The sequence below is a fragment of the Pristis pectinata genome, chromosome 18 (assembly GCF_009764475.1).
Source record: "Pristis pectinata isolate sPriPec2 chromosome 18, sPriPec2.1.pri, whole genome shotgun sequence".
In the NCBI taxonomy this organism is placed as follows: domain Eukaryota; kingdom Metazoa; phylum Chordata; class Chondrichthyes; order Rhinopristiformes; family Pristidae; genus Pristis; species Pristis pectinata.
This window is the reverse complement of record NC_067422.1, coordinates 24168147-24185485: the sequence shown is the minus strand read 5'-3', so window position 1 is coordinate 24185485 and position 17339 is coordinate 24168147. Positions and strand designations below refer to the sequence as shown.

Here is a 17339-nt window from a genome sequence, read left to right as displayed (position 1 = left end):
GGAGCCAGGGGTCAAATGACTGAGGTGGTTAGGTGTATGGCTGGAGTCATGAACCATTTTATATAGCTATAGAAGCTCTTATAATCCATTTTCATGTTACTTGCCACTTAGTCTTTAATATTCTACCTTGCCTTTCTTTATCAATTTCTTCATCCTCCTTTGCCTAGTTCTGTAATGCCCCCAGTGGTCAGGTTCACTGGTATTATTGGTCTTATGATTTAGTACTTCCCTTAATTTCTCCTGTCAACTACAGATGGACCACTTCTCCTGTGGGATTTTGTACCATAAAGGAAAATGTACTTTTTTGTAAATCACGTATTATTTCTTTAATTGCTAGCCATTGCTTGTCTACCATCATAGATCTTAATGGAGTTTCTCAGTCAAGTACAGCCAATTTGCCCCTCAAATCTACAGTTTTCTATGTCTAGATTTAAGACCCTAGTTTCAGATTGAAATAAATCAATTTCAATCTCAATGTAAAATTCTGCCATATCATGGTCACATGGGAAAATGATCAGGTGTGTAAATTTCCTCACTGTTAAGGTTGGTACATATGGTTCATTCATTAAAAGGAACTAGGTTTACTGGGATTTGTAGCATTTTCCTGTTTCAGACAAAACAAATTGATGCAAATAGTACAAAACACAAAATAGTACTCATTTAAGATTTGTATTACAGCTGTACTTGGAAAGAATTGGGCTTTAAAAACTGCAGCTCACTTCAATACAGTTGATCATTCTTTTCAACACTCCAGTCTGACATTCAGTGGGACGAATCTTTCTGTTGGGTAAGTCCAGGAGCCAGAGACGAAGTGTACCACTACAAAAGGGAAGCAAGTTTATACAATTTCATTATTTTTATAATTTTTCAGCTGTATACCAATAAAAGAGAATTTCCTGTAACATTTCTATGTAATTGCAGCTGAAGAATAAAGTTGAATTATTAACTTAATCTGAGAAAATGCACATTTATAGTGATTGGCATCAAAATACAATTATAGATACATTTCCTCAATTATTTTCTCCAAGCAAGAGTTACTGAAACCCTACTCAGCTAATAAACTAAGTTCAAACAAATGGGAAAGGAAAACTGGAATTGGAATTTTCTACATTTCTTCCCATTTGAAATGGGTATAATTTTAAACTGAAGGCTAACTGGATCTAGTATTAGCATGATAAGTGATTTCTAAATATCTTTTATTTAACATTTTTAGTAATGTTACATTACTGTGAATGGTACTGTATGTTTTTAACCATTGTTATATTTTTACAGCCTAAATTACATTAAACACAGGATAGTTTCCACTGATGGACTTTCTTAAACAGACTGTGCTCAATGTACATTAGCTTGTCAATCCTTAATTTTCATAACACGAAAGATTAAGGACATCTTAAAACTTATGACAGTATGTGTTATATGAGTTCCAAGATTGCCTCTACCAATCTCTGCTTGCTTTAAGCTACTATTTCTGTTACAGCATATATTAAAGAAATTCTCAATGAAGCTCAGCGTGAGTTGCCAACAAGAGGACTGAGAAAGAAACTTCAGTATATTTCTGAATCACCTCAGCATAAACCACACTTAGGAAATCTCTTCCAACTTACGTTCCTGCTGTAACAAAGACATCATCCATGTGGTTGGCGAATTTTACAGCTAGTGCATTTCCTGCAGTAGGAACAGTAGCAGGATGGCCACAGATAGATGTTTTTGTTGCAACATTCCAAATAACAACACTGTAAAATGACAAAGCAAAACTTAATTTGTTTCACGTTTCATAGTCACGAAGTCCAGCAGAGATAGAAACTATAGTATCTCAAGCTTTTGAGCAGTTTAAAACAGAGAAAAAATAAGAAATTAGAAGACGTTGTAATTCTTCATTATTTTCTTGAATCTTGCTTTGAATTCTGTTCCAACAACAACAACACACATTTAATTCAATTTATTATGTTACGGGGCAGTATAATAACACTAGGATTAATATTCCGATAGAAATATTCCCATTGTTAACTCTTTCACTTCACCTTAATGCCATTAAACCTTTCATGATATTATTACTTCTTGTTAATCAAAAAAAGCCCATTGGTGCCTACTCTCTGCTTCCTGTTAGCCAACCACTCTTCTATCCACACCAATATATTATTTCCTACACCATGTTTTTATTTTATTTTTCATAGTAACTTTTGATATAACATCTGAATAAATGCCATTTGAAAATCTTGGTAAAACTCCAATAAGTTGATCAAGATGATTTCCCTTTTACAAAACCAAGTTGAGATTGCCTGATTACCTCAATTTTTTCTAAGTTGTCTGCTACAGCACCTTTAGTAATTCCTTCTAACATTTTCTCTACGATAGATGTTAAGCTAACTGGCCTGTAGTTTCCTGCTTTCTGTCTCCCTCCCTTTTCAAATAAAGTAGTTACATTTGATATTTTCTGCTAATGGAACCTTCCCGAAATCTAGGAAATTTTGTAAAATTAAAACCAGTATATCAATTATGTCACTGGCCACTGCTTTTAAGACCCTCAGATGAAGTCCATTATGGTCCAGATACTTGTCTGCCTGCAACTACAACAATTTGCTCTGTACCCCTTCCTGATTGTAATTTTCCTGAGTTCCTCCCTTCCTTCCAAATCCTAATTTAATGCTATTTCTGCAATGTTACTTGTATCCTCTATTGTGCAGACTGATACAAAAAAAAGCTTTTGTAGTTTATCTGTTACATCCTTGTCTTTCAATATTAATTCCTCAGACATATTTTCTATTGGACCAATGCTATTTTGTTGACTCTACTTAAAATATCTATAGGATTTCCTTTTTTATATTTTCCTTCTTCATTGACCTATGTCACTTTTTGCCAATTTTTAAAATTTTCTGTCCAATCTTCTCTCCTGCCACTTTTTGATGTAATTATGTTCTTATCTTTAAATGATATTATCTTTAATATTTTTCTCAGCTAAAGGATCCATTATCCTAATTTGACAATTCACTCTTGGTAGTGTGGCTTTCATGCCATCATAATTGCCTTTATTTAAGTTTAAATAGTGACTCACCAAACTATTTTATGTCAACTCGTTTGGATTGTATTAGCATTTACACTACCAATTTACTGATCTGAATGAATTAATGTTTTCTTGCCAATTACCAAAGAAGACAGCATAGTCATGAACTGCCAACTATTAATAATTAACTGAGAAGTCACAGTTGACAGCACTGAAATATTGACAAAGGAATTAATCAGTCAGTAAATAGGGTTCTGAAGAAAGGTTACTGATGGAAGCATTAGCTATGTTCCTTCCTCCGCAGATGCTGCTTGAACCATTGAGTAGTTCCAGTTTTCCTTCGTGAGTAGAATTAATTGACAACATAAATAAAAAGTGTATAAGAACTGTTCCAATATGTCAGACCATTAAAGCATTAAGTGTTTCACAAAAGCAAAAAAAGATTGAGAGGAGATTTGATTGAGGTGTACAAAGTCATGATGATTTTAGACAGGATAAGCAGAGTAAAGGTTAGCAGAAGATTCCATGTTCAGCACAGATTTACAGTGAAGTGCCAAAGATATTTGGTGGAGAGGGTGGAATGAGAAGGAGGAGGGCTATGGGTAGGTGGACTATGGCAGTGCACGATGGTGGTTGAGGAGGAGTGAACATAAGGAAAAACAGAGTGTAGCAATGATATGGGAATTCACAGACTGAAAGAGTGATACAAGATAGTCAATCAGGGTTTTCACAAGAGAACTGAATAGGTAAGCTAGGGAAAAGAATTTGCAGGGCAACAGGGAAATGGAACTGATTAGACTGCACTACAGCGAGCTGGCATGGACTTGATTCACTGAACTACCTACTTCTGGTCCACAATAAATGTATGATTCTGTGAAAATACTGTAGATGTTTCAACTAGAACCAGAAAACTGCAGAAAGAAAAACACTCAACAGGTTAGGCAGCATCTTGCAGAAGCAGATTGTGTTTTACATCAATAATGTTCATCAGACCCAGCAAAATATTAGCTCTTTAATGAATATAAATATGCTCTGGGATCAGTATTTAAAATTGTTATAATATGGTGAAATTAATTGATGATTAAACACTTATACAACTGAATAGAGAAAGGCTTGCACTTAGATAACACTGTTCATGACCCTGGTACATCCCAAAGACTTTGCAGCTCTCAAAAGTCTTTGGAAGTGCTGTCAGTGCTGTAATATAGGAAGCAGGGCAATGAACTTTCCCAAAGCAGCCTCCTGCAAACACCAAAGTGATAATGACAAAATAATCTGTTTTCTATTATGTTGATAGAATAAATATGGGCCAAGACTGTGGGGAATTTGGATCAGTCTTTTATTTCCACTTGTGATTGCCCAAGAGATAATTCAGTAAATCATTACTATTGCTAAATTAATTATTTTATAACTATGTTATTTTGTTAAATTCCCATTTTGATTTCAAATATCTTATTATGTTAAGCAATAATAAATGAGGTTGGCTCTACCCTTTCAATTTATTCACAAACTTTATGTCAAAATAATTTAACATTGTTTTGTTACATCTGCAGCTTTTCTATAGCACAGTCTATTAAAGGATATATATTGGCAATTTCTAATGCAATGTTTTATTTGATTCTCATCATATGCCATTACCTGCCATCATCCTGACCTCCAACAGATACCAAATAGAGGTCATTTGGGGAAAATGCCAATGCTTCAACTTTGGCTTGGTGAAGAGTCATAGTTGCATGAACTGCTTTTTTAAAATAATCATAGATAAGGATATCAGCCTGCAAAGACAAACAAGGCCTGGCTTTCAGTCTAGAATATGCTACATTAAAGTAATTGCAATGTTAAACCTTTGTAATGGTGCATATTCCACATTTTCCCTTTTAAGTTTACTTTAAATGGTAAAAAAATCTATACTTGAGAAAACTGAAAACTGGTAATATAAAAAAGGACCACAACCGTTAGGTATTATATTAGTTTTGTTATGGATGTTGTAGCAATTTAAAATCCTTTTCTGAAATCTGCTTCCAGCAATTTTTTGTATAACTCTCCAGTACCCTATGATAAAAGGTTGTTAGGTCAATTAAGGCAGATTTCCTGAATTTCTTCCCCCATTTGCACATAAAGTAATTCATATGCATAATCTGTCTAGATCCATAAGGAATGTCCTTAAGTGAATGAAGGAACCAGCTAACTTCACTGAAGAATGAAGACTTTGAAGTTCAGTTGCCAGATTTGCAATTATTTTCTCTCTGTAGTGGAGATAGTAAACTACCATAAGCCACAAACTGTGCATAGATCCTGACTACACAAAAAAGAAGTGCAGAGGTTCTATCTGTTCCCGAAGATGCAAAGGATGAATGTGGGCATGCTGCTGTGGAATATTCCTTTCACCTGGACTGTGGTATACTACCTGCCCCTATCTAGTCGAATTTTAAATCTGGAAGAACAAGCTTGACTATAAGTAAATCAAACAGTTACTTGTACAGAAATGTCCTCAAAGTTGTGCAGGCAAAGAAGACAATCAATCATGTTGGATGGTTCTTGGAAAAGACGGTCAAATCATTTGGCAGGATGCCGCATTGCCAGAATTTTCAAACGAGCACTTAGACCTTGGCAGCACTTTTCTGGCTGATCCTTCAGACACAATAAGTGTTTCAGTACCACTACAGGTTGCCTTAAAGGCAGCTATCCTGGGAATGAGACCATCATCTATCTACTTCTGGAATGTGCATTTGCCAAGTTGTTCTGGAAAGAGATGCAATGGTCTTACAAAAATAAATAATGACTGCTGTTGGAAGACATACATACAGCTCATACCCTGTGATCTGGCTGAAACTCACTGGTCTTCCAGTGCAATGAGTACATTCTTTGATCCTGGATTACTGAACACAATGAAGTTTAATGCAGCTGCTACAAATATTTTACAGGAAGGGCACAGTTTAAGGCTCTCCCACCATTGCACACTGAGTAGCTGGAACCTGTGTAAAACCTTTTGGACTGTTGTACTTAAGAGGTTTTGATATTATTAGGAACATATTGATAGCATATCAATGTAATGAAAATAGAATGACATGGCTTGCACTAAAAATGGCAACACGAATATTCTCTATTATATACATATGCAAATTTTTCAGAGTCATAGAGTAATACAGCATGGAAACAAGCTCTTCTGACTTGTCTGACTTCATGCTGACTACAATGCCCATCTGAGCTAGACCCATTTGCCTGCATTTGGCCCATATCCTTCTCAACCCTTCCTATCCTTGTACCTGCCCAAGTGTCCTTTAAAAGTTGTTATTGTACCTGCCTCAACCACTTCCTCTGGCAGCTCATTCCATATATACACCACCCTCTCTGTGAAGAAGTGGCCCTCAGGACCCTTTTAAATCTTTTCTCACTGTAAACCTATGCCTAGGGAAAAAGACTGTATGCATTCACTCTGTCCGTGCCCCTCATGAATAAGGGGCAATAGAATGAGAAATTTTAGAATAAATAGAAGAAGGAGGAAGCCATATGGTTTTGCTGCCTGTTTGATTCAGTAAGATCATGAATGATCTTTTATCTCAGTGCTGTTTCCTTCCTAACCCTTTATTCAAGAAGGTCAGGAGGTTTGAGCCAAGTAATTATTGGAGGTGTGTCTATAGTCAGTGATTGGCAATATTAAACAAAATCTTACAGACAGAAGTAACCTGCACTTGGAATTGCAGGGATTAATCAAAGATAGTATGGCTTTGTTAGGGGTGATTCTGCCTTACCAATTTGATTAAATTTTTCCAAGAGGTGAAGGCCATAATTGGACTACTGTGGGCAGTTCTGGCCAGCACACCATCGAAATGATGTGATTGCACTGGATTAGGTGAAGAGGAGATTCACCAGGACATTGCCTGGGATGGACTGTTTCAGTTATAAGGAGAAACTGGATAGGCTGGGTTTGTTTTCCTCGGAGTGGAGGAGGGTGAGAAGTGACCTGAGTGAAGTATCCAAAATGATGAGGGGCATAGATAGGATAGACAGTCAGAAACTTTTCCCCACAGAAGATATTGCTATTATCAGATTGCATAGGTTTACAGTCAAGGGTAAGATGTTTAGGGAGAATCTAAAGAAGCATTTTTTTCAACCAGAGAGTATTGGGATCTAGAATGCACTGCCTGAGGCGTGGAAGGCAACGGACCCAGTGCTGACAAATAAGATTAGCACTGATGGGTATTTGATGCTTGGCATGGACATGCTGGGCTGAAGGGCCTGCTTCTGCACAGTATGACTTCATGGTCCTAATTTCTTCTTAATCATTGTTATTCATTCAAGGGATGTGGGCTTTGCAAGCTGAGCCAGCATTGAATTGCCCATCCTAATTGCCCTTGAGAAGGTGGTGGTGAGCTGCCTTCTTGAACAGCTGCAGTCCTTGAGATGTCGAGTATTCTCACATGCTGTTAGGGAAGGAGTTCCAAGAACTTGACCTAGTGATGGTGAAGGAATGGTGATATGTTTCCAACTCAGGATAATGTGTGGCTTGGAGGGCAATATCCAGATGGTGGTGTTCTATGCTTATGTTGCCCTTGTCCTTCTAGCTGGTAGAGGTCATGGGTTTGGGAAGTGCAGTGTAAGGAGTCTTTGAGAGTTGCTGCAGAGCATCCTATAGATGATACAAACTGGTGCTATTGTGGATTGGTGGTGAAGTGAGTAAATGGTTATGGAAGGGGTGCCTATCAATTGGGCTGCTATATCCTGCATTTAAAAATTTTGTTAAAAGTTAAAAAATACTGAGAAGGGAGCAAAATTTTTTCTACCAAAGTAGATGACTTCATATTCTTCCACAAGTTCTTGACATTGACTTAACCTGCCTCTATCCCCTTGAAGCTTCCCTGAATCTCGGTATGGTAAATATTATGCCTTCATGCCAATCACTGATAAAGGTTATGAACAGCTGGGCTCCAGCAGTGATCCATGCAGCACCCAATTTGCTATTGTCTTCCAACATGAAAAACACTAGTCTATTCCTACATTTTGTTTTCTGTCCACTGCCAATCCTCAATCAGCAGTAGTATTTTACCACCAATTATCTTGATTGATAGGCCAGATGGACTACAGCAGACAACTGAAGGTATTTCTTGATCAAGTGACATGGCCATTTGCAGCTGATAGTTAAATATTCCATTGAATTAAAAGGAGATTATTATGTCCCCGTCTGACCTCCTTTGTATTATTCTGATCCTATATATCCATATAGTATTTGCCTGCAAGTCTTCTCAGGTAGCCCACTTAATGGTCACCTGTGAGGTTTGGAAATGGAAAGATCTAAACAGATGCATTCAGTCTCCAATCGTAGTAACTATAAGGCAGCAAGAGGTATGAATGAAAAGTGGGAAAAGTGTATGAGTTATGGAGAATAACATACATATTTGTACAAGGCTTCACTATGATGACAGCATTGATTTATTAAATATTGTTTTGTTCTGTTTAAGCCCTTGTTGCAAGGTCTCACTTAGACTGAGAACTGAATCAGGATCTTTAGCCTGCTGCTTAGGGGAGAGAAAGTCTATGTCAATTTTAAGCTAAGTAGCCTTTTGAAATCATCATTACATCTTTATTAGTTACATGTATTTCACTGTGTGCTTCAATGTACATCTTTTGCGTAGAGTGTTCTGGGGACAGCCCGCAAGTATCGCCATGCTTCTGGCGCCAACGTAGCATGTCCACAACTTTCTAATCCGTATGTCTTTGGAATGTGGGAGGAAAGTGGAGCACCCAGAGGAAACACACGCAGACACAGGGAGAACGTACAAACTCCTTACAGACAGTGGCTGGAATTGAACCCGGGTAGCTAGTGCTGTATTAGTGTTATGCTAACTGCGACACTGCCATGCTCTTCTGCCATACTCTACTGCCATCCCCTGAAGACCACTTAGAAAAGAAATATTTTGTTGAAGTTCCAAAAATATATTGTTTCATTGTTGAACATAGTTTTAATGTGGAATGGAAGGGTTTTGTGCACATATTCAGGTGTATTGGTATCATCATCTCATTTATTTGACAAGATTTTCATGTTCACCAGTGCTTTTTCTACACTGTAAAACACCACCAGAAATGCAATGTCCAAAATTTGCCATTACTGAAGTTTTCAACTACACAAGACTTAGAATGGATGTTATCATCCATACATGGTACAGCCAGCTCTTACTCATGCTCATTGCTCCAGAAAAAAAAACACGATTCAAAACACCAGACAGTACACATCACTCCACAGGCTCACAGCTTACTCTCACACTTCTCACACTAAAGATCAAGCCTTCCTTGCACCTTCAAACAATTCTCTTCCATAAAACTAGACCAACAGTGGGATTTGTCTAGACTTGCCATTCATCATGGTGGATCAATCTATCATATGTTAGCCAGTCATGTCTGGGTTCCAAAATCAACTTTATTTTATGCCCTTTTTTCCTGTGTACCCATGCACATTTCCCTAATCACAGACATACATTTCCCTGTCAATGCAATTCCTTGAAGAGTTGGAAACACAGAATACAAAAATATCAATATTAAAACCTCAAACACAAAAGTACATTGCTTGTACAATATATATACAATCATTTTTGGTCCCTATTTTAGGCTTCCTGTGGCAAAACCAAAAATAGGAGTTAATAAACTCTAAGAAGTGTTTACGTTATGGTTATCCCTGTTCCCCAAATATCTCTAACTCTAGATGTTTAATTATATTGGTTAAGGATTGTAGAATTAATTGTCAGGAAGGATAATAGCAAACTTTCAATGCTAAGAAGTGACAGACTTTATATCCCTGACAAACAAATCCCTTTTACATTTTCTTCCCACTCACAGTCATAAACCATGGTGCCTTGTAAAAAGAATAATTTCAAGTTCCTAATATTCTACATTCCCCATTGATTACTGTATTCAATTTTCTCATGGTAAAGTCGAGAAAACAATATATTTTTTCTCATTGCAGATCTCCAGCATTGGCCATTTATTGCTTTTAGAATACATTTTTCTTACCTTGAAACCCATGTAGGTGACCTGTCCTGTGGCAATATACTTTCCACTCTTACTAACAGTGACAAAGGAGATATTGTTCGTATGACTTTCCAGGAAAGCCTGTTGGCTACTGCTCAAATTTTGTATTATAGTTGTACATCCCAGGGGGTAAATTATATTTTCACCATCAGGATGCACAGATAAACCAGAAGGCACCTTGCCTGTAAACAGAAAAATATAGTTGCACAGTGTTTAATCTGCACCAAATTTAAGAATCTCTGAATTTAGTTACATACAACCCTTAATTTTTGCAGGAGATACTTCTAGAAGCAGCTGCGAAATCCAAAAATAGCAAATAGTCAATAAAAATTAAATACAATATGAATGTAAAGTTTAATAAATAGTAATACAACACTGTTAATAAACATACTTTAATGTACAATAATAAAGGTAGTGATGAGGTATTAGAGTCACTGTGCCTAAAATAATCAGTGTCCAGAGAGGCAGAAGAGGAAGGTGAACGATGGTGAGGAGAGTCTAGGAGGAGAGAAGGGGGTCTGGGCTTTCTTGAAGAATATGATTATAGTCAGGGGTTTTCTCTTCATTTGAAGATCCTTAAACATTTCTTGGTAGGGGGAACGAGTGCTTGATCAATTTCTCTTTTAGTTATAAGACTTCACTCCTTGGAGAGATCAACCATGAATTTGCAAAGCCCCGCGAGTTAAAAACTCTAAGGTTAAATGTTTACAGTAATTTATGTTGTATTATACCATGCTCTCAAAACATGAATATTTCAACCAGTGTCCAGTGGGATTATAAAAGAGTTGGATTATACATTCAACGTGGAACACTGTATGCAGAACATAAAATGCTAATAATAGCTTGCATTTATATCATGCTTCTAAAAAAACAAAATTTGACACCAGGCCACATAGAAAGGTATTATGACAGATGGTTCTTAGTCAAAGAGGTAAGTTTTAAGAAGCATCATAAAGGGAAGGAAAAGAGGCAGAGAGACAGACGTTTAGGGAGAAAATGTAATAGCTTAAGGTTCTATCTTCATTTGTGCAATGATTTAAAATCAGGATTGAGGAAGTTTCCAAAATTGGAACCATAACTCCTTGCTGTTATATTCAAAGTCCATCTAATGAAGGCAGGTATACCATAGGCCCTCACTGCCAGCTTAACTAACTGTGCTGTCACTTCAGGGATCATTGGAGTTGTACACCAAGGTCTCTCTGTTCCTCAATACTCCCTGGGGCTCTAACATTCACTGTATACGGTATGTTCTACCTTTATGAGTCTTCCCAAAATGCATCACCATACACATATCAGACTTATATTCCATCTGCCATTGCTCTAAGCATCTTCACAACTCAGCAATGTCATCCCGTAGCCTAAGACTGCACTCCTCGTTATCAACAAAACCAGCAATTACTGTGTCAACCACAAACTTACTAATCATACCTCATAATATTCACATCCACATTGCTAAGGTGTGTGATGAACAGTATATGTCCAAGCACCAAACCTTGTGGTACCCCACTGGTCACAGGCTTCCAATAACAGGAACAACTTTCCACCATCATCCTCTATGTCTGATTACCAAACCAATTTTGGATCCAATTTGCCAACTTATCCTTAATCCTTACCTTTTGGACCACTCTCTCAAGTAGACTACATCAACTGTATTACACTTGTGTACCTCTTTGAAAAATTCAATCAAATCAGTCATAAAGAATCCTTCCCTAATAAAATCATGCTTACAGTTTTGATTAATCCCAATTTTTCCAAGTGTAGATTAATCATGTACTTTGGATTTTTTTCCCCAATAACTTCTCTGTCACTCAGATTAAACTCATTGATCTGGAATCACTGGCTTATCCCTGCTCCCCTTCTTGAATAAAAAGGTACCACATTTACTGCCTTCCAGTCATCTGGCACCTCACTTATGGCCAACAAAGGTTTAAAATTCCCTAAATTAAAACAGAAAATGCTGGAAATGCTCCCCCGCCCTCCTTGCAGCTTCTTTTATCTCCTTTCCAGTTCTGATGAAGGGTCTTTGACTTGAAACGTTACCTCTGGTTCTCTTCCCACAGATGTTGCCTGGTCTGCTGAATACTTCCAGCCTTTTCTGTTTTGATTTTAGACTTCCCGCACCTGCAGGTTCTTTCTATTTGATTTTCAGCTTTTGAAATACAGTCTGCCTGCCCCGCTAGGTCCTTCGCAAAACTTGGGAGAAGAGTTTCTTTCGTTCAGTACAAGTCGAGAGACACTTCAGGAATCAGATAACGTGGGGGACAGGGAGGTATTGGTTTATTATTGTCACTTGTACCGAGGTACAGTGAAAAACTTGTCTTGCATACCGATCGTACAGGTCAATTCATTACACAGTGCAGTTACATTGGGTTAGTACAGCAACACCCAGGACAGCGGATCTCGGCGCTGAAGCTGGGGCTGAGCCATGGGCTGGCGGCTGCACCCCCGCAGGGAGAGGGGGGGTGGGCTCCCCCCTGCCGCCCCCGCAGGGAGAGGGGGGGTCGGCTCCCCCCCGCGGGTCTCGGGCATCGCTGTGACCACAGCACCAGCCCGCCCCTGTGTTGGGCGGCGGCTCGCCCTCTTACCGTTGAACCCGATGATTGACTCCAGCTGCAGCTGCGAGACATCCCCGGTTTCCTCGGCCATGGCTGTCGAGCCGGAGCAGGTGCACGGCGAGGGGCCGGCTCCTTGTGTACAGGCGGTCGCTAAGCGACCGCGCACATGCGCAGTCCTGCCCGCCCATTCTGATTACGTGAAAGGAGAAGGCGTTCCGCTAGAGACATGCGCACTGAGGGGGCCGTGTCCTGCTACAGACATGCGCACTGAGGGGGTGATGTTAGTGATATGCAGACTGGTGAAATAAACTAAAAAATAGTTGCGGAAAGTCATCTGAGTAACTACCCCACTGACGGAAATGGCCTTTGAAAATTTAAAGGTTAAAGCAGTAAATAATTTCCACGAGTTCCTGTCAGAATAAAACCATTTAGAAACAAAAAGTCCCCTTAACCAATCAGCAGAACCTGAGCTACTTTAATTGTAATCAAACGTCTTGCACTGTTGGCTGCATTAATGTGCTGAATTGTACGACCAACTCAGTAGAATTAAAACACAAGGAAAACGAAAACGAAACATAATGTGAAGGTGATTTATAGAAAGAGCTGTACATGTCGAACCTCAGCAGCGGAGGTTCCATGGTGTAATGGTTAGCACTCTGGACTCTGAATCCAGCGATCCGAGTTCAAATCTCGGTGGAACCTTGAAATATGCCTGCGCAGTTGTTTTGACAAACTATCATCCAAATACTTCCAAGTGAAACGACTGCGGTTCATTGGGGAGATTAGATTTATAGCTAAAGTTATGGATTGATGATTAAAGGAAATTCCTTTGTAAAAATAGTACTGTATAAATTCGTAAATGGGTCATCAAAGTATACAAATAGATCCAACGAAGATGTATTCAAAAAGTAGTTACAAAATAAGGGAAAAGTCAAATAATTAATTGACTTCAGATTAGTAAACAGTGAATCATAATCAGGTTTATTATTACTGACATATGTTGTGAAATTTGTTGTTTTGTTGTACAAACAAATTTGTTGTTGTACAAAAAAGTTTACTATAAATTAAAGAATAAATAAATAGAGCAAAAAAAAATGAAGTAGTGTTTATGGGTTCATGGACCCATGAATCTGATATCGGAGGGAAAGAAGCTGTTCCTAAATCATTGAGTGTGGAGTGTATGATCGTTGAGTGCATAATGTGGAAAAATGTGAGGTTGTCTACTTTGGTGTTTGTAACACAAAAGTTTTTGTTACATGGTATTTGGAATGATTGAGTAAATGGGTCTCTCTTTTTCAGAGTTGAGAAGAATGAGAGGAGATCTCCATGATACATATAAATTTCTTAAAGGGCTTGACATGCCAGATGCAGGGAAGATTCCGCCCCCCCTCCCAACACCCCCACCCCCACCCCCAGTTGATAAGTCTAGGACTAGGAGGCATAATTTCAGGCTGTCTAGGATGGCAAACCTTTGGAATTTTATATCTCAGGTGGCTGACTAGGCTCAGTTGTTGTATTCTTCCAAACAAGATGTCAATAGATTTCTGGGCATTAATGCTGAAAATGGCACCAAGGTTGAAGATCAGCCACAGCAGAATGGTGGAGCAGGCTCAACATCTGGGTGGGCTACTCCTACTTCTGTTCCTTATGTACTTAAGTTCAGATATTCACCCAGTCGTCCATTCCTTCAGCCTGTCTACAAATCCCAGGGGAACTCCACTGCACTCCCCTCCAGTCCAAGAAACAAGGTTTAATTTCTACAGTTTCCTGTTCTTTTGCCAATGTTTTTATCCATGCCGCCACAGTCCCTTATATGTCATGGACTTCATTCCTCTTTAAAAAAAAACCATTGTGTGGCACCTTATTAAATGCCTTTTGGAAGTCTAATATATACATCAACAGCACTTCCCTCATCAACCCTTTCTGCTATTTCATCAAAACACTTTATCAATTAGTGAGACATAATTTGCCTTTAATAAATCTATGCTGGCATTTTCTACAAATGCAAGTGATTGCTAATGATGTCCTTGATAATTATTTCTGGAACTTTCCTTACCACCAAGGTTAAAATGATTGACCTCCAGTTACTGGGTTTATCTCTACCCCATTTTTGATCAAGGGTGCAACATCTGCAAAGTCCGCCCACACCACCCCTGCATCAATAGACTAAAGCCAGGGCCTCTGCATTTGCCTTCCCTATTTCCCACAATAACCTAGGATGCATCCCATTTGGACCAGATAATTTATCCACTTTAAGTGCAACTGGCCTTTTTGGTGTCTTTTCATTGACAATTTTCAACCATCCAAAATATCAGCCATATCTTACTTTGCTGAGCCTCCAGCAGCATCTTCTTCCTTGATGAGGATTGGTGTAAAGGACTCAAGAAGTACCTCAGGCACATCTGGTGCCTCTTTAAATAAATTTCATTTTTGTTCTCTGATTGCTCCCATCTCTCTGCTTACAATCCTTTCCTGTTCACATGCCCATAGAATATTTTGGATTCCCTGCCAGTCTTTTTTCAAGACCTCTCTGTTGGATCTGGAGATGATATTGTCCAGAAGATTCTTCGGAAGTCAAGAATGAGGCGTAAATCTTGTGATCATAGCCGTTTATGAGATGTTCATAACAAAGAAATAGCACTAAAGAACTGTGAGCAAACAGCACTAACTCTAACAAAGAACTAACTCACACTAACACTAACTGAACAAAGGAATAACTAACACTAACTGCAACTGACTAACACTAACTGAACAAAGGAATAACTAACACTAACTGCAACTGACTAACACTAACTGAACGAAGAACACAGGGTCCTTCTTTATAATGAAAACTGGTTCATGCTGAATAGATTGGGGGGGGGGGGGGTCTTCCCTGATAAGCACAGCCAGTGAGACAACAAGGACAGTCTTGATTTACGCTGCCATGACATCTCAGGCTTACAAAGAAACTACAGAAGAACAGAACCACCTATATTACAGATTACTGAAAATCCACTGAATATTTACAGACAAACAGGCAGTTATACAAACATATAAGCAAGCATAAATAAAAGTTAAACTACAAGAAAAATAACAATTTAGGCCCTAATCCAATATCTCTTTGACCTTGATATTTCCCTTCCTACTTTCCCTCTGAATTTTCTGTAATCATCCATGTTCTCACACGGTAATAATCTGGGATCTGTCATAAACTTTCTTCTGTTATATTTTGCTACATTTTTGGTCAGCTAAGCAGCTCTGATATTTATTTCCCTCCACTTTAAAATTCAATTACAGGTTTGTCTGTCAAGCTTTGACTCCGGTTTACCAGGTTCAGATCTGTTCTCACCCCATTGAAACTGGCCCTTTTCCAATTGGCTAGTTTTTTCACCTTGAGATGGTGTATAGGATTTCCACAGCTATTCTAAACCTTATGACACTATGATCACCGTTTCCTGAATGTTCTCTCACTGTACTTGCTCTATCTTCTCTGGCTCATTTCCCAGAACCACTCTAGCAATGCCACCTTCCCCTTTGATCCAGAGGCAAATTGACCAATCAAGTTTTCCTGAACACACTTCAACAATTTTCCCCCACTATGTTATTGCTATTCCAGTCTATATTTGGATGATTGAAGTACTCCATTTTTGCTACTCAATGTCTTTTATGCATCAAAAATTTCCCTGCAAATTTGCTTCTCAAGACTTCTACTAGTGTCCTATAATAGTCTCATTAGTGTAATCACACCTCTATTGTTTCTTACTTTTAAACAGATAGATTCCGTCCTTGATTATTTCGGGACATCCACTCTCTCCAGCACTGCAATATTCTCCTTAACACTGTTACTCTCCTCCCTCTTCCTTCCCTATCTTTCCTGAACATTTTGTGTCCAGGTATATTTAGAATACATTGCTGCCCTTCAGCCTAGTCTCTGTTATTGCAATAATGTTGTAATCCTGCAGTTTACCAACCTTGTATAATGTGTGTCTTGTATTTATATAAATGCACTGTAAACCTTTTTGTACTCTGTTAGTCTGGTTCTGTTCTGATGGTGTGTAATTCTCTCAATCCATTTTGTACCATTCCCCCTCCTTTTTAATGTTATCATCCTGCATTCATTTTCCTTTTTAATATTGTCACCCTGCATCCAAAACCCTGCCAAATTAGTTTAAAACTTCCTTACACCCTAACAGCACTAGTAAACTATCCCATGATGATGTAGTCCCAGTTTAGTTGAGGTGCATCCTGCCACCCTCAGAGCTGGTTTTGATGAAAGAATCTAAAGCATCTTCCTAGCAACACTGCTCCAACCACACATTTATTGGTGCTATTGTTCTACTCAAAGATCCCCACCATCCGGGCTATACCATCTTTTTGCAGCTACCATCAGGCAGGAGGTACAGAAGCCTGAAGTCCCACACCACCAGGTTCAAAAACAGCTATTTCCCTTCAACCATTCGGTTCTTGAACCAACCCACAAAACCCTAATCACCACTTCAGTTCAGCAACACTATGACCACTTTGGACTAAAGTGGACCTAATTTTTTGTTCAAATTGTTTTTCTCTTGTAAAAACTGTGTATAATTTGTTTTTCTTGTGAATGCTGCTTATATGATGCTATGTGCCTGTGATGCTGCTGCAAGATTTTCATTGCACTTGTGCATACATGTACTTGTGCATATGACAAACTCGACCTTGACTCGATCAAAAATTACCTTGGAGGTCCTGCATCTTAATCTCTTTTCTAGCTCCTTAAAATCTGCCTATTTCATTGGTAGGGC

The 17339-nt window shown here is 38.5% G+C and overlaps 1 protein-coding gene and 1 non-coding gene across 2 annotated transcripts in view; one reads left to right on the top strand and one right to left on the bottom strand.

The window, feature by feature from the left end:
- Window positions 1-12752, bottom strand: part of cfap52 (cilia and flagella associated protein 52) — a 40919-nt gene extending 28167 nt beyond the window's left edge. The window contains exons 1-5 of the mRNA XM_052033011.1: window positions 12610-12752; window positions 10007-10206; window positions 4640-4776; window positions 1605-1733; window positions 720-819 (exon numbers count right to left, since the gene is read on the bottom strand). Of these exons, the coding sequence (XP_051888971.1) occupies window positions 720-819; window positions 1605-1733; window positions 4640-4776; window positions 10007-10206; window positions 12610-12670 (627 nt within the window). The 5' untranslated portion in view covers window positions 12671-12752. The remainder of the gene's footprint in view (window positions 1-719; window positions 820-1604; window positions 1734-4639; window positions 4777-10006; window positions 10207-12609) is intronic.
- Window positions 12753-13209: 457 nt separating this feature from the next.
- trnaq-cug (transfer RNA glutamine (anticodon CUG)) lies at window positions 13210-13281 on the top strand. Its single transcript has one exon. It is a non-coding gene; the product is annotated as a tRNA-Gln (tRNA).
- Window positions 13282-17339: the final 4058 nt, after the last annotated feature.